Source organism: Anolis carolinensis, chromosome 2 (assembly GCF_035594765.1).
Source record: "Anolis carolinensis isolate JA03-04 chromosome 2, rAnoCar3.1.pri, whole genome shotgun sequence".
NCBI lineage: Eukaryota > Metazoa > Chordata > Lepidosauria > Squamata > Dactyloidae > Anolis > Anolis carolinensis.
In genome coordinates, this window is record NC_085842.1 from 284,970,468 (window position 1) to 284,990,458 (window position 19,991).

A 19,991-nucleotide genomic window follows, 5' to 3' on the forward strand; every position below is an offset into this window, starting at 1 on the left:
AATGGGGATGGAAATTAGCAAAATTAAAATCCAGTCACCTTTTGCTAATTGATTTAAGAAAGCAACTGTGAACAAATATTTAGATTGTGCAAGCTATGCAAAAGAATATACAGATGTAACATTGAGACTATTATTGGGCATGTAACACAGTTCTAACTAAAGCTGAAGGACTTCAGAAGCAGCTTGCCTTTATGCAGACTTTTGCTAAACCCAAAATAGTTGCATGCCACTTTTATTTACACGTTTAAATTTAAGAGAGTGGTAAAGAGGGGAAAGGGTGAGAGGAGCTGAATCTTTCCTAAAGGCATTTTTAGCCCTGGTCTGATTCACTTCCATCATTGGATCCAGGCTGAGAGAAAGGGATTTTGCATGAAAGATACAAGCCATGAGGCTGTACGTCAAATGTGTACACTTCTACATGTTTATCATTGTGTGCACACTAGGTTGTAAGCAGTGGCAAAATGCAGTTTTTCAATAGGAGTGCATGTAAACTACAGATCAAATTGATCATTGCATTCTTTTGTGACACTGTTGCAATTTTTATTCTTGAGAACAGTAACTTTTAAGTATGTTTTCCTTTTTATCTGTGACTTCCTCTTGCTGTATATGCCTGTGCTGTGATTTTGCTGTTGTATGCCATTAAAGGCTGTGTGTGTATCATTGCATATGAAGATCAATGCAGTGGTTTCATCCTAAATAATAATAATAATAATTTTATTTCTTACCCACCTCTCCTCATGGCTTGAAACGGGTGACAATACAGTCAAAAACACAAATATTATAAAATTCTCAAGAGTAATGTATAAACCAATCTGTATGTTTTTAATGTATTAATGTTGCTAATGCGTCTTGCTAAGCAAAAATAGGAGCAAGCGGAAAAAACCTGAAAAAAACCCAGTCCTGTTCCATGGGGCCTCATAAGCTACCAGTAAAGATAGAGAGACTTTTATTATTACTGTAAGCTTCAAATTCCTTTGGTAATATTTTTCCGCACAAGTTTTCCCAAGTCACTCTGTCAGTTTAGGGGAAGAATATCTTTTCCACTTAGCATCAGTCCAACTATCAATTGAACTGACATTTTCTTTCTGGTGGGACAAAGCATAATTCTTGTTACAATTAGAATGGAATCCACGGCTTGGTTATCCTCAGACACGTATCAGAGAAATGTGATCTCCACTGAAGCATCTTGTCGTGACTGCAACAGCTTGTTAGACGTGACATTTTCTTTAGCTTCATATCTGAGATGAGCTACAGCACTAGAGTGGCACCTTTAGACTCCGCCACTTGTACCAAATCTGAAACAACAACAATGAAAAAGTACTGAGATGTATAGCGGAAACAGTTCAAATAAGATGGGATGTCAACTTTAATAGAATAGCTCAAGGGGTTAAATACATACTAAACTTGCTTAAGTCAGTCACTCCTGACTTTATGACCTCCCTCTCAGCTCTCACTGCCAAAGTTACTGGCAGTGTTTCAATATAGTCTTTCATAGTGAAGAAACATTGCTCAGTATGTGTGTGTGTATTCATATGTATGTGTGTGTGAAAGGTTTAAGGATCTCTGAAGGTAGTACATAGTCAGTCTTCAAGTCACTTCATACTTCATGCAGCAGCTACAACAGTGTTTCCTAAGGAAAGATACAAAGTACAAAAGGGACGTTTTCTCACTCATGTAATATTACGTGAAAGCCCTAATTTGTGCTAATGCCACTGCTTACACAGCACTTAGCCATAATTAAAGAGGATGGAAGGAATTTTCTCATGGGGAAAAGAAAAAGCTTGGTGGAAAGAGTGCACCATTTCATGACCTATTCCCAATCTCTTAACTGGAATTAACTGGACCTCCTTCCTAGGCCTGTCCTAGCTGCAGAAAATGGACTTTTGCACAGCATCAAATAGATTAAGTACAATGAAATTAGAGCACCGAATTAAAACACCAAATCATATTGTGAAAAAAATATGCAATGTTGATTTTTTTTTCTTTAAAAAAAGAAGTTAAGGGACATCTTTAAAATAGTAGTATAAGGCATCTTTAAAATAGGAGTATTATGTTAATAATAATAATAATAATAATAAAACTTTATTTATACCCCGCCACCATCTCCCCAATGGGGACTCGGGGCGGCTTACATGGGGCCATGCCCGGGAAAAATACAATATAACACAATATAAAAACAACATATCATAATACAGTTACAACAATACAATAAAGAATCATATACAGTACAGCACAAAATCCAAAGAGCAATATAACAGGGCAGGCCGCACTAACACTCAGTTAAAACTCGGGGTGAGAAAAGGATAAGAAAAAGGATAAGAATAAAACCACAGGGAACTAAGGAAAAAGATAGCAGACAGTCTAGAGGATATATAATGAGGGCGTAACAAAAGCATGTAACATTTACTCTCCGAAAGCACATCGGAAGAGCCATGTTTTTAGATCTTTCCTAAAGTCTGAAAGAGTGGGGGCTTGCCTGATTTCAATGGGCAATGAGTTCCATAAACGGGGGGCCACAGCAGAGAAGGCCCTCTCCCTAGTTCCTACAAGGCGGGTCTGGGATAAAGGCAGTGGCGACAGGAGGGCCTCCCCTGACGATTGCAGAGATCGGGCAGGTTTATGGTAGGAGATACGGTCACGAAGGTAGGCGGGTCCCAAACCGTTTAGGGCTTTATATATGATGGTCAGCACCTTGAATTGGGATCGGAAAATGAACGGAAGCCAGTGGAGCTCCTTAAACAGGGGAGTAGATCTCTCCCTGTAATTCGCCCCAGTTATTAATCTGGCAGCCGAGCGTTGGACCAGTTGTAATTTCCGAGCCGTCTTCAAGGGAAGCCCCACGTAGAGCGCATTACAGTAGTCCAGTCTAGAGGTGACTAAGGCATGGACCACCGTGGTCAAGTCAGACTTCACGAGGTATGGTCGCAGTTGGCGCACAAGTTTGAGTTGTGCAAAAGCCCTCCCAGCCACCGCCGACACCTACGCTTCAAGCGTCAGCGCTGAATCCAGGAGGACCCCCAAACTGCGGACCTGTGATTTCAGGGGGAGTGCAACCCCGTCCAGCACAGGTTGCCACCCAATACCCCGATCTGACGAGCGACTGACCAGGAGGGCCTCTGTCTTGTCAGGATTGATCCTCAGCTTGTTCCTCCTCATCCAGTCCGCCACAGCGGCCAGGCACTGGTTCAGCATCCGAGGGGCTTCCTTGGAGTTAGATGGAAATGAGTAGTGGATTTGTGTGTCATCTGCGTAGAGATGGCAACACCCTCCAAAACTCCGGATGACCTCTCCCAGTGGTTTCATGTAGATGTTAAATAGCATGGGGGATAGAATAGACCCTTGCGGGACCCCACAGGTCAATGGCCAGGGGTCCGAGCAGGTTTCCCCCAGCTTCACCATCTGGGAACGGCCCTCCAGGAAGGACCGAAGCCACAGCAGAACCGTGCCACCGAGTCCCATCCCGGCGAGCCTCCCCAGAAGGATACCATGGTCGATGGTATCGAAAGCCGCTGAGATGTCCAAGAGAACCAGCAGGGTCACACTCCCCCTGTCCAGCTCCCTGCGGAGGTCATCCACCAGGGCGACCAAAGCCGTCTCGGTGCTGTGCCCAGGCCTGAAGCCAGACTGCGAGCGGTCCAGAAAATCGGTGTCATCGAGGAACTCCTGGAGCTGCGTAGCAACCACCCGCTCCAGAACCTTGCCCAGAAATGGGAGGTTGGAAATTGGCCTGTAGTTGTTACATACAGATGGGTCTAACGAGGTCTTTTTTAATAATGGTTTTACTACCGCCTGCTTAAAGCAGGATGGAACTGACCCTTGAACCAGGGAGGCATTTATAATAGCCACAAACCAATCCAACAACCCATCTTTGGCCAGCTTCACCAGCCAAGAAGGACAAGGATCCAGAGCGCAGGTGGTCGCCCTCACAGACCCAAGAATCCCCTCCACGTCATCAGGAAGAACAAGCCGGAAAGAATCCCATAAGATCGCACAGACAGGTACCTCGGTCACCTCCGCTGGGACCACAGTTAAGCTGGAGTCCAACTCACGGCGTATCTGAGCAACTTTGCCTGCAAAATGGTGCGCGAAATCGCTGCACCGAGTTGCCAAGTCATCAGGAAACCCCTGGGCCTCAGGAGGCCGCAGGAGCTCCCCCACAACTCGGAACAACTCCGATGGCCTGTTGGCTGCAGACGCTATGCGGGCAGTCGTGAAATCTTTCCTGGCTGCTCGCAGAGCCATGGAGTAAGCCTTAATGGCGGCTTTAGCCCGTGCTTGGTCGGACACGTCCTGAGATTTCCTCCAGATGCACTCTAGTCCCCTCCTCCTACGTTTCATCACAGCCAGCTCCTCGGTGAAACTTTCCACTTGAGACCCTTGCAGCCTGAGAAATATTTACATGATATAGAGTATACAGGCAGTCTCCAAGTTACGATCAAGATAGGTTCTGTAGGTTTATTCTTAAGTTGAATTTGTATGTAAGTTGGAACAGGTACATTTTTAAAGCTAAAGATAGATAGATAGATAGATAGATAGATAGATAGAGGGTATAATAGGTAAAACTAAAAGCTAAAACTATGTAATGTACATGTGATCTTTTCATTCCTCCTCCCTATTGTAGGACACGGCTCTACAAGGGCCAGAAAAATAGTACAGCTCAATAACTGGCTCAGAAAATGGTGTCAGGAGGAGCATTTTGGCTTCCTCGACCATGGCCTACTCCTCCAGGAGGATGGCCTACTGGCAAGTGATGGGGTCCCTCTCACACAAGTAGGAAAACATTTTTTGCACACAGACTCACAAACCTCATTAGGTGCAATTTAAACTAGATCCACTGGGGGAGGGGAACAACAGCCTTGTGAACAGTATTTTACTCACGACCACAGGGAACTGCTAAAAGGCTAAAGGGAGGGCTGCACAAAAACAGCAAGGACCAGTTACTGAGAGCACAATAATCCCAAATAAACAGCTCTGTGGAAGGTCACAGGGGCTTACATGTCTTTACACTAATGCACAGAGCATGGTGAAGAAGCAAGATGAACTCCAACTTTTAGCACAAAACCACACTTACGATGTCATAGGCATCACTGAAACCTGGTGGGATGACTCCCATCATTGGAATGTAGCCATTGAGGGCTATAACCTCTTTCACAGAAATAGAACAAAGGGGAGAGGAGGGGGAGTAGCTTTATATGTCAAAAACAGTTACGTTGCAGAAGAAATGCAAGACTGCAATCCAGGAAACCAGCTTGAAAGCATCTGGATAAGAATAAAGGGAACCAGGACGCAAAAAGATCTTGTTGTGGATGTCTACTACAGACCTCCGAGTTAGGATGAAGGACTTGATGAAGCCTTTTCTCAACAGCTGACCAAACAGGCACTAAGAAGAGATATAGTAGTCATGGGTGATTTCAACTATCCCGATATCTGCTGGAAAACAAACTCGGCCAAGAGTACAAAGTCCAACAAATTCCTCGCTTGCCTTGCAGACAATTTTATGGTCCAGAAGGTAGAAGAGGCAACAAGGGGATCGGCTACTCTTGATCTCATCTTAACAAATGTGGAAGATCTGATCAATACAGTTGAAGTGGTCGGATCCTTAGGGGCAAGAGACCATGTGCTCCTGCAGTTCGCCATACAAAGGAAGGCTGAAACTAAGACAAGTCAAACTCGTATTCTGGACTTTAGAAGAGCTGACTTCCAAAAAATGAAGGAAACACTGAGCGGCATTGTATGGACGCCAATACTAAAAGACAAGGGAGTTAAGGATGGATGGGAGTTTTTCAAAAGTGAAATGCTCAAAGTGCAAATGCAAACAGTGCCAACAAAGAAAAAAAATAAGACAAGTGCGAAGAAGCAAGAATGGATGTCCAAAGAACTTCTAACTGGGCTAAGACTCAAAAGAGACATGCACAAGAAGTGGAAAAGGGGAAAAAATCACCAAAGAAGAATTCAAACAAATAGCCAACTCCTGTAAGGAAAAGGTTCGCAAGGCTAAAGCGGAAAACGAGCTCAGGCTTGCCAGGGACATTAAAAACAACAAAAAAAGGCTTTTTTGCTTATGTCGGTAGAAAAAAGAAGAACAAGGAGGCGATAGGGTCTCTGTGAGGAGAAGATGGGGTGATGGTGACAGGGGACAGGGAAAAGGCAGAACTACTTAATGCCTTCTTTGCCTCAGTCTTCTCACAAAAAGAAAGCTGTCTTCAACCTCAGCAACATGGAATGGATGAAGGATTAGGGGAAATCCAACCCCAAATAGGGAAACAAGCTGTCCAGGAATACCTGGCTGCTCTAAATGAATTCAAGTCCCCAGGGCCAGATCAACTACATCCAAGAGTATTGAAGGAACTAGCTGAAGTTATTTCAGAACCACTAGCAATCATCCTTGAGACCTCTTGGAGAACGGGAGAAATCCCAGCAGATTGGAGGAGGGCGAATGTGGTCCCTATATTCAAGAAGGGAAAAAAGAACGACCCAAACAATTATCAGCCGCATGTCGATACCAGGTCAGCCGCATGTCGATACCAGGCAAGATTCTGGAAAAGATCATTAAGGAAGTGGTCTGCGAACACTTAGAAACAAATGCGGTCATTGCTAATAGTCAACACGGATTTACCAAAAACAAGTCATGCCAGACTAATCTGATCTCTTTTTTTGAAAGAGTTACAAGCTGGGTTGATACAGGGAACGCTGTGGGTGTAGCGTACCTGGATTTCAGTAAGGCCTTCAACAAAGTCCCCCACGACCTTCTGGCAACAAACTAGTAAAATGTGCGCTAGACAAAACTACGGTTAGGTGAATCTGTAATTGGCTAAGCGAATGAAACCAAAGAGTGCTCACCAATGTGTCATCTTCATCTTAGAAAGAAGTGACAAGTGGAGTGCCACAGGGTTCTGTCCTGGGCCCGTTTCTGTTCAATATCTTTATTAATGACTTAGACGAAGAGTTAGAAGGCAGGATCATCAAGTTTGCAGACGACAACAAACTGGGAGGGAGAGCTAACAAACAAGAAGACAGGAGCAGAATTCAAAACGATCTTGACATATTAGAGAGATGGTCCAAAACTAATAAAATGAAGTTCAACAGGGACAAATGCAAGATACTCCACTTTGGCAGAAAAAATGGAATGCAAAGATACAGAATGGGGGATTCCTGGCTTGACAGCAGTACGTGTGAAAAAGATCTTGGAGTCCTCGTGGACAAGTTAAACATGAACTAACAATGTGATGCAGCAGCTAAAAAAGCCAACGGGATTCTGGCCTGCATAAATAGGGGTATAGTGTCTAGATCCAGGGAAGTCATGCTCCCCCTCTATTCTGCCTTGGTCAGACCACACCTGCAATACTGTGTCCAATTCTGGGCACCGCAATTGAAGGGAGATGTTGACAAGCTGGAAAGCATCCAGAGGAGGGCAACTAAAATGATCAAAGGTCTGGATAACAAGCCCTATGAGGAGCGGCTTAAAGAACTAGGCATGTTTAGCCTGCAGAAAAGAAGGCTGAGAGGAGACATGATAGCTATGTATAAATATGTGAAAGGAAGTCATAGGAAGGAGGGAGCAAGATTGTTTCTGCTGCCCTGGAGACTAGGACACGGAACAATGGCTTCAAACTACAGGAAAGGAGATTCCACCTGAACATCAGGAAGAACTTCCTCACTGTGAAAGCTGTTCGGCAGTGGAACTCTCTGTGGTGGAGGCTCCTTCTTTGGAGGCTTTTAAGCAGAGGCTAGACGGCCATCTGTCGGGGGTGCTTTGAATGAGATTTCCTGCTTCTTGGCAGGGGGTTGGACTGGATGGCCCATGAGGTCTCTTCCAACTCTGTTATTCTATGATTCTATGATTCTTTGTATAGAAATCACACATTTACTGATAACAAATCAGCATTTGCAAGGTTTGCAAAACAGGCTGATTTTCTTTTTAATGAAGTACAGCTGAAGCACCTTCTGCATTGTCCTCTGTAAGCACTGCACAACAGATTTGCATAAATGTCTAGAACAGTCACTATGTGACGTTCAGAAAACTTTTCCAAATTTTTCAAGCTAACATTGAGCTAAGTGTCGGGACCCACAGTTTTAAGAAGCAATGAAATAAGGCATAGAACAAAAGAGCAAAAGAAATTTAGGGAACCACTTTTAAGTATTTTAAGGATAAGCAAGGGTATGTCCATATGAATAAACTACAATGAAAGTATTAAACTATAATTCTGTTGTATTTTGTTGCCGGAGAAAGAAACACAAAATAGTTTTAAGCATTTGGAAGAAAAAATATACAATTTATTTTTAATGTTTAATTTGGAGTAAGATATATTTTACCTCTTTAATCAGCACTTGAACTTTGCTCAGCAACAGCTTTTGCATAACCCAAAGGCAGATTGAGACCCACCACTGGGCCTACAATACTTAGCCATGAGATTATGTAATTTGTACTCCTACAAAACAAACAAGAAAAACAGACACATTACAATTGCAATAAAATGGCCTTCAAAGTGATATTTAAAACTTGGGTACTAGTAGGTCAGCCATTCAATGCATGAAAAATATTCATCCTGTCCAAAAAAATCCAAAAGTAAAACCCCATTTTGTCATTTTATATAAAGCACACCATTATACTATGTACTACTTCTGTTCGCTGTGGTTTTTATTTTTATGTCTTTCTCACCCCGAGTTTTAACTTAATGTTCATGTGGTCTGCCCTTGTTTTCATTGTCTCCTTGTTTTATTTTGTAATTGGATATTATTATTTATTGTATTGTTTATTGTATTGTGATGTGCTGTTATTTTATATGCTGTTTACATTGTATTGTTTTGGGCATGGCCCCATGTAAGCCGCCCCGAGTTCCCGTCGGGGAGATGGTGGCGGGGTATAAATAAAGTTTTATTATTATTATTATTATTATTAGTATATAGTTGGTGTTGAGCCTCCACAAATTTTGGTATTCACAGAACTGGAACTGGAACCAAACTCCAGCGCATACCAAGTAACTGGGAAAGGGGGATTTGCAATGGACTCACAAATCACCTGGGAATTCAGTCTTTTGTTTCTGATTTTTTATGTCATCTTTTCTTCTTATTTCTATCTTAATAACCATGCAGTTCATACTTTTCAAAAAGTGCAGATTCAAGTAATCATCACTTGAATGTTACAAAAGTATTCCAAGAACTATATCCATCCTATAGATCTTAATGTTCTTAACTACAGATATTTTTGAGTTTGAATATTATTAGGGAATTACCGTGATCTATTTCTCTCTTCTCCTCCCTTATCAGTGTGTTTACTTTTGCAAAGCCTCCCTCGCTCTTAATCAAGGGAATGTTTTGAAAAGAGAGACACCCTTGCAAGTCAGGAAGAAGAAAAATATATATTCATTAATCTTATGAAAGCATTTTCCCCTGAAATATTTGTTAAACAGATATATAGGCATTAACCCCTCTATGTACCTTTATATGTGTATCTATCTATATACATTAATTTTATATATGAATTTCCCCTCATATGTTTTCAGGTCTTTGAAAATCCTTTATACATATAGATCCATGTACCTGTGTATCTGTAGCCATACATATACATTATTTTTATATATGAATTTACCCTCATATGTTTGCAAGTTTCTGCAAATATCTATATAAAGAAAGATGTCTGGATATATAGGAATATATTCTTACCTACCTATATATAGGGCTTGGAAATATTACAGGGGGGAAAATGAACACACAAATATATATAGACATACACAGAGGGATTTGCAAACGTTTCAGGGGGAAATGCATATGTGAAATTAGTATCTATAATTATAGACCTATATCTAGCTCTGCATTGTTTATATAAGCATTGAATGTTTGCCTGTTACTATGTTGGAAGCCGGCCTGAGTCCCCATGAGGAGATAGGGTGGGATCCAAATGAAGTTTTATTATTATTATTATTATTATTATTATTATTATTATTATTATTATTATTAGGTTATTGTTGATACCATATTGTTTTTGTTGCCCCTACTTTTCCACTTATAGAGTTAGTTTATTGCTTTTCTTTGAAATACAGTAAATATTCAAAAACATTTAACCTACTGATGCCTCGATTAATGAAATTTTATTGGTATCTATTTTTATTTTGAAATTTACCCATAACTGCTGCATATAACTCGGCTTATATTCGAGTCAATAAGTTATCCTAGTTTTTTGTGATAAAATTAGGTGCCTCAACTTATATTCGGGTTGGCTTATACTCGAGTATAAACGGTAAGTAAATAAAGATGAAGTATAACAAAACACCCAGGATAACATTTGAAAAATACCTAGCATGTCCATTGAAGTGTTCCCTGTATTCTCAGGTTTGTTATATACTATGTCATGTAAGACAAACTGAATCCTATTTCCAATATGAATTTGTTTGACTACAAAATACTTGTTGCATCTTTTAGTCACCTGAAATGGATATAGACATTCATTCATATTTTTTCACATTAATATAGGGTGGATATAACAATCAAGCAAGTCTAATACTTTGAACTCATACAAGTTACCTGTTTTGTTTATGTGAGCTTGATAATACTGAGGACATAAATTGATTTGTCCGGCAAGGATGAAGTACAAAGAAAGGCTGTCCAAGTAATGGATGTTCCTGAAAAGAAGCAATTGTGTTAATAAAAAAAATTATCATTGTTATTTTATTTCTTACTTGCCTCTTCTTGCGGCTCAAGGTAGGATGCAACGTAGTTAAAGCACCTCATAAAACATTACATAAAATACATATATTAAAATGTATTTATATGAAATACATATATTAAAATACACAGAACACAGTAAACACAGAACATGAGTTTCGTAGGTAAAAATTTACTGGGCAGGGCTGCCGGAAGAGACAGGTCTTCAAACGTCTCTTAAATTCCAACAGCTTATTGAGCTCTCTGAGCTCCTCTGGCAAGTCATTCCATAGTCTTGGGGAGGCCAATGAAAATATCCTTTGTTGCCAGTTGGCTACTGGTTGGCTAAAATAGCCGCCTCCAGAGGACCTAAGTGTGCGGGGTGGATTATACGAAGAAGGCAATCCTGTAAGTAACCTGGACCCAAATCACGTAGGGCTTTAAAGGTCAAAAGCAGCATTTTGTACTCTTGTCTGGAAACTAATTGGCAACCAGTGGAACATGCTATAATTTAACAAAATGAGAAATCATCGGTGCTCCTAAGAAGGCAGATCCACTGCTTTTTGCTTCTCTTAAACTTTCATCCAGCAAGCATTCTACCAGACGGAAGAAAAGATAAAGAAAGCAGGTCCCCCCCATCTGATCTCTAGAAAGCTAGACCTGTTGGCTTTGCCTCTCCCTATCTGACATCCATCAGCCATTTTACCTGACTGAGGAACTATAACATTAAGAACATGTGCTTCAGTTTTGCCCTCTTTTTCATTTCCCATTCCCTTTTCTACATAAGCTCTAAGGTAGGTGCTACCTTGTTTCTTACTTCTCTTTTACTACTACAGTAGAGTCTCACTTATCCAAGCTAAACGGGCCGGCAGAAGCTTGGATAAGCGAATATCTTGGATGATAAGGAGGGATTAAGGAAAAGCCTATTAAACATCAAATTAGGTTATGATTTTACAAATTAAGCACCAAAATATCATGTTATACAACACATTTGACAGAAAAAGTAGTTCAATACGTAGTAATGTTATGTTGTAATTACTGTATTTACGAATTTAGCACCAAAATATCATGATATATTGAAAACATTGACTACAAAAATGGCTTGGATTATCCAGAAGCTTGGATAAGCGAGTGTTGGATAAATGAGACTCTACTGTATCTATTTGTCACTCTGAAAGTCTTTCCTGTTTTCCATCTGGAGCATAAATGAAATGAATTTGTGTACTAAAAAACATAATCTGAAAAATAATTGTAACAATCACAATATCATATGAGCATTGTTCTGAATAATACTAAACAGCAAGATGAGAATGTTCAAGGTACTCAAGTGAAGATGCAAAAATATCCTTAGCATTTGTCGACATGTCACAGAGGTGTGTTTCAAGCAAGCTTTTAGAGACTGCTCAGGACAAAACGGTCTTGAAAATTCAATTAAATTTAAATAAATAAAAGTGAACAAATAGAGATCAAAGGTTTTTAAAATATATATATACAAATATGTAGTTTCTTCAAGGGTCATTTTATGTTCTTGCAGCTTGGAGAGGGAATTTATGATTCCATTTTTATATACACAATTGGAAGGCTATTGTCTTTCATACTGGACTCACCAATTTCTGCAAAAGCAGTAAAAATGCCATTGAACCCCATTAATCACCACAGAGCTCAAAGGGTTGCTTGTACACAGAATCATTTTGATTATATGTTTCCATAGTTTGGTAGGACTCCTTACGAATACACTGAAGGCATGTTTAATTTCCTTAGAGACTCCCCCAAACTCCAAATATAATGATTTTTATTGGAACCTGATATACCCAACACATAAGGTTTGTATTCTAGATGTAAGAGGTAGATGGATACTCAAATGAAAAATAATCACAGCTGTCTGTAAGAATAATAACGTTTAATCAATGTACACCAGCATCAAACCTACAAATATGCTTCCACTACAGATCCTGCTTCACATATTACACTTCTGTAGACATAGAAATAAAGTTTCTTGTCTACACAGGGAAACCTGGTACAGGGACAGCACTTTAATCTGATGAGCCATCAAAGTGTTGGAACTCAACAAACATCACTTCTATCTGAAATACATGGATTTGGGAACTATACATACACATCAACAAGTGCAGTACTTTGATCACTAACTTGAACAGTATGACTCCTGTATTCATGGGATTGGTGTCAATGGATCTACTGATTCATGTCTGACATGTTCTCTCTAGGTACTTTCCAGGTCCTCCACTGTGACTCTATAGGATTCCTGAGCCAGACATCCTTTATTTCAATAGGGTTAGCTATAATTCACCATGTCTTGTATCCACACAAACTCCAGGAACATATTCCCCCCATGGATCTGGGAATCATATTATACATGATTGCAATCTGTGTGTGTGTGTGTGTGTACACACACACACATACACACACATATACATATAGCATTTTTTTAAAAATAAACCATGAGCACCATTCTGGTAGCTATTTTATTTTATTTGGGCAAATGAAGGATAGGGATGCTGAGGATGGAGCTTGTTTCCAGCTGGGTACTTTCTTAATGGTATTTTCATGGTTTTAAATGGAGCTTGAAATTTTTGATATAATTAAAGTAATATTTTTGATTTAATGACTCACATTGTACTATATTATTTAACACCATACTGAATTGCCATTAGTCCCAGTAGCACTATGCAAAACCAGTAATACAAATAATAAAATAAACATTACAACACAAAAATGCATAAAGATGCAACATCTTCTACTTAACTGGACAAGGGAAGATAGAATAATATGATAATTGTACCAGATGTAAACATGAATTAATGCAAAGGTATTGCTATCTCCTATCTGTATTAGAGGAGGAGGAGGAGGAGGAGGAGGAGGAGGAGGAGGAGGAGGAGGAGGAGGAGGAGGAGGAGGAGGAGGAGGAGGAGAAGTTGTTGTTGTTGTTGTTGTTGTTGTTATTTATAACCTGCCCTCTCTCCCCAAAGGTACTCAGGGCGCTTTCCAAAAAATAAAAAAACGGGAAACATTCAATGCCCAAGAACAATCAAACAACAATCAAAGTAAAACATGAAATAAAATAAACTCAACTTATAAAACAACCAAAGCTGAGGGTTAAACTAAATATATAATAAACACAAAGAGTCTGATGCCATTATGAAATTAGTGCCAATCTGAATGAAAATATATTAGTCCATACAACTGCTATAATGTATGTTTGGATCTGGCAACAAATAAATTAGCGATGATAATAATGTAATGATAAGAAGCACAAATTGTAAAGTTCTTAACTTGACACTCCATTTTGAGTTCAAATTTCCTTCCTGGTGGCCTTTCCTGCCCCGTGTAACATTTCATTCTTGCAACATCTTTCTCAATGTCTCACTTCTCTCTTCTACGTCTCTCATACCTTACACTTGTAAAGCCATTGAATAAGATGTTCGGGTATCACGAAGGCACCATATCATGGCTTCTTTGCCTTCTGTTAGCATTACTACTTTGATGTCATGAAGAGGGATCACATAATTTGATCAAAGCAACTAACTGTTCATGAGATCACTTTTGTGAAGCTTCTGGCAAAATCCTGGAGTTCTCATTCCCGGCAGTAGCTGAGTCTGTCACTCAACCTGAGCCTCTGAAACAGGAGCATATTTCATCCCAGTTTGCCTCTGCCCTCTCCCATTGTTGCTTCCCCTGGGTTCAGCTTAAGACTGCAAATTGACTGTGGCAGGGATCTGTATTTTTATACTCTGCAAAGCAATAGGCCACAGAATATGTGCCACTGTTACACAAATGAAGTCCATGACCACCCTAAATGAAAACAACTTTCACCTCTGTAACAGCATATAACATTTCACATTGTAAATTATAGCTGCAGGTCAGCCATGTCAAAGCCTTCTCCAAGAATGGAATAGATGGCATTTGTTCCTTAAAACAAAATATGTATTTTCTCTAGCAATTCACAATAGTTTTGTGAATGACCACATATGCTAGCATAGTAAGCACCTGCCAATCACACATCAACTTTGCTTATCTCTGCTAGTCCAGAAATAGAAGCAGTAGCACATTAAATTAGAGCCAGCAACCTAGCTCCAAATCCATTAATATCAAATACCTCCACTATGTTACTTCATATTTCATGTTTGGAACTACCATTCCTGAAGATCTATATTAGAAAAACAGGTGATAACATAGCTTGCACAAATGTCTTATACATGACATGGTGTGCCAATCATTACATAGTTTTCTCAAATCTGCATTGCCCTACTGACTTCCCCTGATAGAAAAGTAATTTCACGTACTGAAATTTCATGAAAATGTGATATACCTTTCTTAGTATTATTTCTGCAGTTAAAAAAATATGCTGCAATTTTCTTAATTACAAAACAAGATCAAGATGCAAGTAATGTCACATATATAACCAGGATGCATACATTAAAATACTGGGAAAATAAATTTAAAATTAATTTGTTCACCAATTTTATTCAAAAAAAGTTTAAAAAAATCATTTCACATATATGTATCTTTATTTTTTCCCCAAATCTTTTTCATAAAGACCTTGTTTCTATGATATCAATAGTTCAAAGCCCAAGAACTAACAAGCAAACCTATTGATTTTCTTCTAACATTTCCCCTGACCTACATTTTGTATATTTGTACTTAGCATAATTTTTAGAATCTTTTTATCTAATAATGGCTCTGATATCATGAAGGTCATCCTGCTGCCAGACACCATTTTCTGTTTCGAGGATATTGCCTTCCCCACATTCAAACTGAATGAATAATCATTGGGAAAAGCAAGAAGGGCCTTGTATCAGAATCAGTCTCTTACTGGAGAATCACCAGGGCATTAATGATATTGAGCAGCATATCCCAACTGCAGTAAGTGAACTCCGTCACACTGTGCCTAGCGGAGCAATTAAGAGGGTTACAGTCGTCAGGCCAATGTGATGATGAGAACCCTGCCCTTGCAACCCATGGGTGTAAGCAATGTGGCAAGGCTGAGAGGACCAATGATATACAGGTGCAACTTATTTTGTGAACGCCTGAGGCAAACCTCCCTAGTTGCCATCCTTGGTCTGCAAGTCTTTGTGCCCCATGAAATGCTCTTAATAGCAGCACTTATAACCTACGCCATTTAGTTTCTCTGTAACACAGCAGGCAGTTCGTTTTTAGACTTTCTATTAAGATAATACATTAACGTTATATAAATAGAAACCAGCACCTAGCTCCTCTAATTTTTTTACTTATGTCAAGAAAATATCAGTTCATAGTTAAGGGAAAAGTACAGTCCTCCAGATGTTGTTGGATAGTCAGTTCCAATGTTCCACACTGATGATTATGGTGGTTAAGGGTGATAGGAGATATAGTCTAATGCCATGCAGAGGAATACATTTTGCCCACATTCAGCAGCAACATGGAATAATATAATTCTAGAGTTGAAAGGGACCAGAAGGCCATCATACCCAACCCCCTATTATACAAGAAAGCACAACTAAAAATTATGAACGATGCCTACCCAACTTCTGTTTATAGACCTGCAAAGACAGAGATTCCTCCATCACCCTCTGAAGCAGTCCATTCCACTGTTGGACAATTCATACAATAAAGAGGTTCTTCGTAAATGGAATCTCTTTTCCTGTAATTTGATTCCATTGGTTCATGTTCTATTCCCTATAGCAGCAGAAACAAGCTTGCTTTAGCTTACATCCTTTCAAATATTTAAAAGAAGTTACCATGCACCTTTACCTTTTACTACCATGTCACCTTTTAGACTTCTCTTTTCCATGTATTTTGGGCAATGTAATTTGCCGACTGTTGTAAGCCGCCCTGAGTCCCTCCAGGTGAGAAGGGCGGGGTAAAAATGATGTAAATAAATAAATAAATAAGTTAAACCTACCAGTTCCTTGACTCATACATAACAAGTGGTCTAATAAGACTCCTAGATCCTCTCCATATACACTGCTTTCAAAACAGGTGTCACCTATCCCTGTTGAAATCCACAAGTGTATATATCAAAGTGTAAATACTGTTAATATACTCCTATTCCTCTCCTGTTTGGTCGATTTGTTTGGAAAAGGTTATAGCTTTCATTATTATTTTATTATATTGCTATCAAGAGACTTATCTCACCAGGTTTCAGAGATTCCTGTTAAATTCTATTTGCCCTTCTATCTTTAAAAGTTCAAGTTCATTTTGGTTCTTTTCCATACATTAGAGACATCTTATGGGCTGTTTTCTCTGGCTGTGTGTTGTTTTCTGACCATTGTCTGTTTTTGTATTATTGTCCCACTTCCCACTGTATTATTAAGCCTATTGTTCCCAGTACTAGGTACTGTATCACCATGCACTAATGTATCCATTTTCCATATCAGTTTAAACACTATCCTTCTTTCAATATGATGTGGGTTACCTTTGGCAATTCCAAAACTTTAAAATGCTGCAAAGCCACATTTTCACTATAACTGTATTGATCCCCTAAGTTACTACTTTAATTACCATTATTGTGAAAAAGAACACATGAGGCCCCAAAATCAAGCTAAGCTTTTAGAGGACAAGTTCAACCATGGTCTTTTCTTAGTGAGTTGTTAAGAAGATTGATATATATCAAAGGTTAACCCCATGAAACTGAAGCACATTGAAACAAGTTGTAGATAATTGCCAATCTAGTGAAAGCTGGAAGAGTTAGTTGCTCGGGGAATTGGTAATGGAACAGTCATTTATTGCTAGGTCATGGGTCCAAATTTGGCTCAGACTGCAAGTATCATAAAGTGATTACTACACTATAACCTACAGGAAATTAATCAATAGTACTTATTTAACAAAACAAGAATCAAATAGTTCCCTCACTCCAAAATAGGTACTACAGAATAAACTGAGTGACCAGAATTAGCTTTATGACAATACAGATAACAAAATAATGGAGATAATTGATTTCATAATGCTGCTATCTAGGAATGTAATACATTCCATGGATAAGCCAAAACTGGGATAAACTCATTCTTACATATTTAAAAGTCATACACATATATTTAGTGAGTCCCCAATCAAATTATAATCTCCTTGATTTCCCAAAATATGAATTCTAATCATGGAATGTATTTATGTTTCATATACACTTAATACATATAGTCTAAATGTCATTTTATGGAAGATTTTAAATAATTTTGTGTATGAAACAAAGTTTGTGCATACTGAACCACCAGAAAGCAAAGCTATTAATATCATAGCCATCCATGTGGATAATTCTAGATTTTTCAGTATTTGGGGTTTCATAATTCTGGATAAGGAATGTTCATCCTACGTCACCCTTCTCCACTAATAAAGATGCACATCTGAAAAATGGATCAGCTTTGAAAGAAACAACATATGCCTTCCTTGTTTAATCCATAAACTGAGATTGAGAAGAGATTTTTTCTTAAAAGGGGAGGCCACGAATGTGGAAAAACGAATGCTTAAACAATGCAAAGGTGTTAAAAATATTTTGAAAAATCTCTGTTCTTTATAAATCCTTATTGTTGTTTTTGCTGGGCAAATTCAAGACATCCTCCCCACACAGAATTAGTAGCATTTGGTTTCCATATGTCAGGTTATGTATCAGTTACAGAAAAGAGTAATGAATCACACTGAGATTTGCCAGCATAAAATTATTTAAATGAAAAATGAAAAACTGTCAATGTGCTAGACCATTCCATGATTAACGGGGGGGGGGGGGGGGGGGGGGGGCTGAGTCTGAGTGAGAGAGGATCTACCCTAGCAAACCTTTTGTATCATTATCCCAATACCCCCATGCATATGGGATATATTGAGCATGGTGATCAGATCATGAAACGAATAAACATAACAGTTTAAATAATAAATGTAAGACCTTCTCACGGACCGCCCTGAGAATTTCGGGGGGGGGGGGGGGGCTGAAGCCCCTCAAACCCCCCCCCCCCCGACTACATGCCTGATACTGATATAGATATCAAATGAAACAGAGTTTTGTTTATTCAGAACTTCCTTTTTTTAAAAAAAAAAAAACACCTCTCATTTACAGTTTTTATCTATTTGGAAACTGAAGTTTCTGTTTAATTTTTTTTTCAAGAAATCTTAGTGTAAGAGAATGCCTGAACATTTTAAATGACACTCCGGCCTTAATGATAATCTTTTTATCCTCTGATACCAGACATTTTAGAAAGTAAAATGGTGTAGAAAAAGTTTCTTTTTCAGCCACATCAAAATTAAATGAAAAAATACCTTTGTTGTTTCAAGTCCTTTACCCTCCTTTTAACATTGACTAAAATATAATTTCTACAGATCTCACCATGAAAAAATATGGATCAGGAAAAGAAACTGTGCTGAATTTCAAGGACTGACAAGGCAAACTTTCAGATGAGGTTATACAACTTTAAACACGAAAAACACAGCAAGATAATCCTTAAAATAATACATGAAATATTGTCCATGTCAAATTTCAATTAACAACAAATGTCACTTTTGGGTAATGGATACAGCAAGGTAATTAGTTCTGGATAGCTAGTATTGTGTGTTTTACTTCCCTTCCCCCAAACAGCAGGTATTTTGTTGTTGGTACATTTCCTGTAACAGCACCATTTATTTTCCCTGTCATAACTGGAGTTCTTCCAGTAGTAATGGCTTCTATTTTCTCCAGTGCTACATTAAACTGCCTTGGAACATCCATCATAGCATTTATGGCCTCTCCATTTCTCCTACAGTGGAAAGGGATTGTTGTCCAAAGTATCCTCTGCCACATCTCGTTTTGCATGATGTAGCTTTGATGGAAATCATTCATAGGAGAATGTCAAGACTTTTATCAAGGGCAGCAGAAAACATTTGTGCTTTTTTTCCTGCACTACCACCTGAGACCTCGGCTATTCTTACAGTAAAAAGAGGGAAGAACTTTTTAAAAAATCTTTCCTGGAATCTTTGACAAAATGATCATGAGCATTCAATTAAAACAGATATTTTCCTCATTTTCCATTTGCAAGCTATGGCCAAAGAGAGCTTATTGTCAAATTCTAAACAGTGTAACCAATGCAGAGGTAAAACACAATCTTCATGTGTGATATCAGCACCACAAAATGAATATTCTGCTCTCTTTTTGACATATAGCATCTCAATGAATTACAAAGGGTTTGATTAGATAAGGAATACTCTGAGGTAGTTTTGCCAGTTTCTTCCTCAGAAATATAGCTTATAGCACCTAGTACTTGCTGATCTCCTACCCAAATACTAGCCAGAGCTGACCCTACCTAGCTTCCAAGATCATATGGAATCTGGTGCCTGAGGTGGCTCTACCAATGTAAAAAAGCAAACCAAGTCAGCTCAGCACAACAAAGCAAGTTTTC

At 38.9% G+C, this 19,991-nt stretch overlaps 1 protein-coding gene across 3 annotated transcripts in view; it reads right to left on the reverse strand.

Moving 5' to 3' along the window:
- Positions 1 to 697: 697 nt before the first annotated feature.
- atg10 (autophagy related 10) overlaps positions 698 to 19,991 on the reverse strand; it is a 131,862-nt gene continuing 112,568 nt past the window's right edge. For all 3 annotated transcript variants that reach the window (XM_008102999.3, XM_062972278.1, XM_062972277.1), the window contains 3 exons: positions 10,522 to 10,619; positions 8,314 to 8,429; positions 698 to 1,295 (listed from right to left, as the gene is read on the reverse strand). In XM_008102999.3, coding sequence (XP_008101206.2) covers positions 8,318 to 8,429; positions 10,522 to 10,619 — 210 coding nt within the window. In that variant the 3' untranslated portion in view covers positions 698 to 1,295; positions 8,314 to 8,317. The remainder of the gene's footprint in view (positions 1,296 to 8,313; positions 8,430 to 10,521; positions 10,620 to 19,991) is intronic.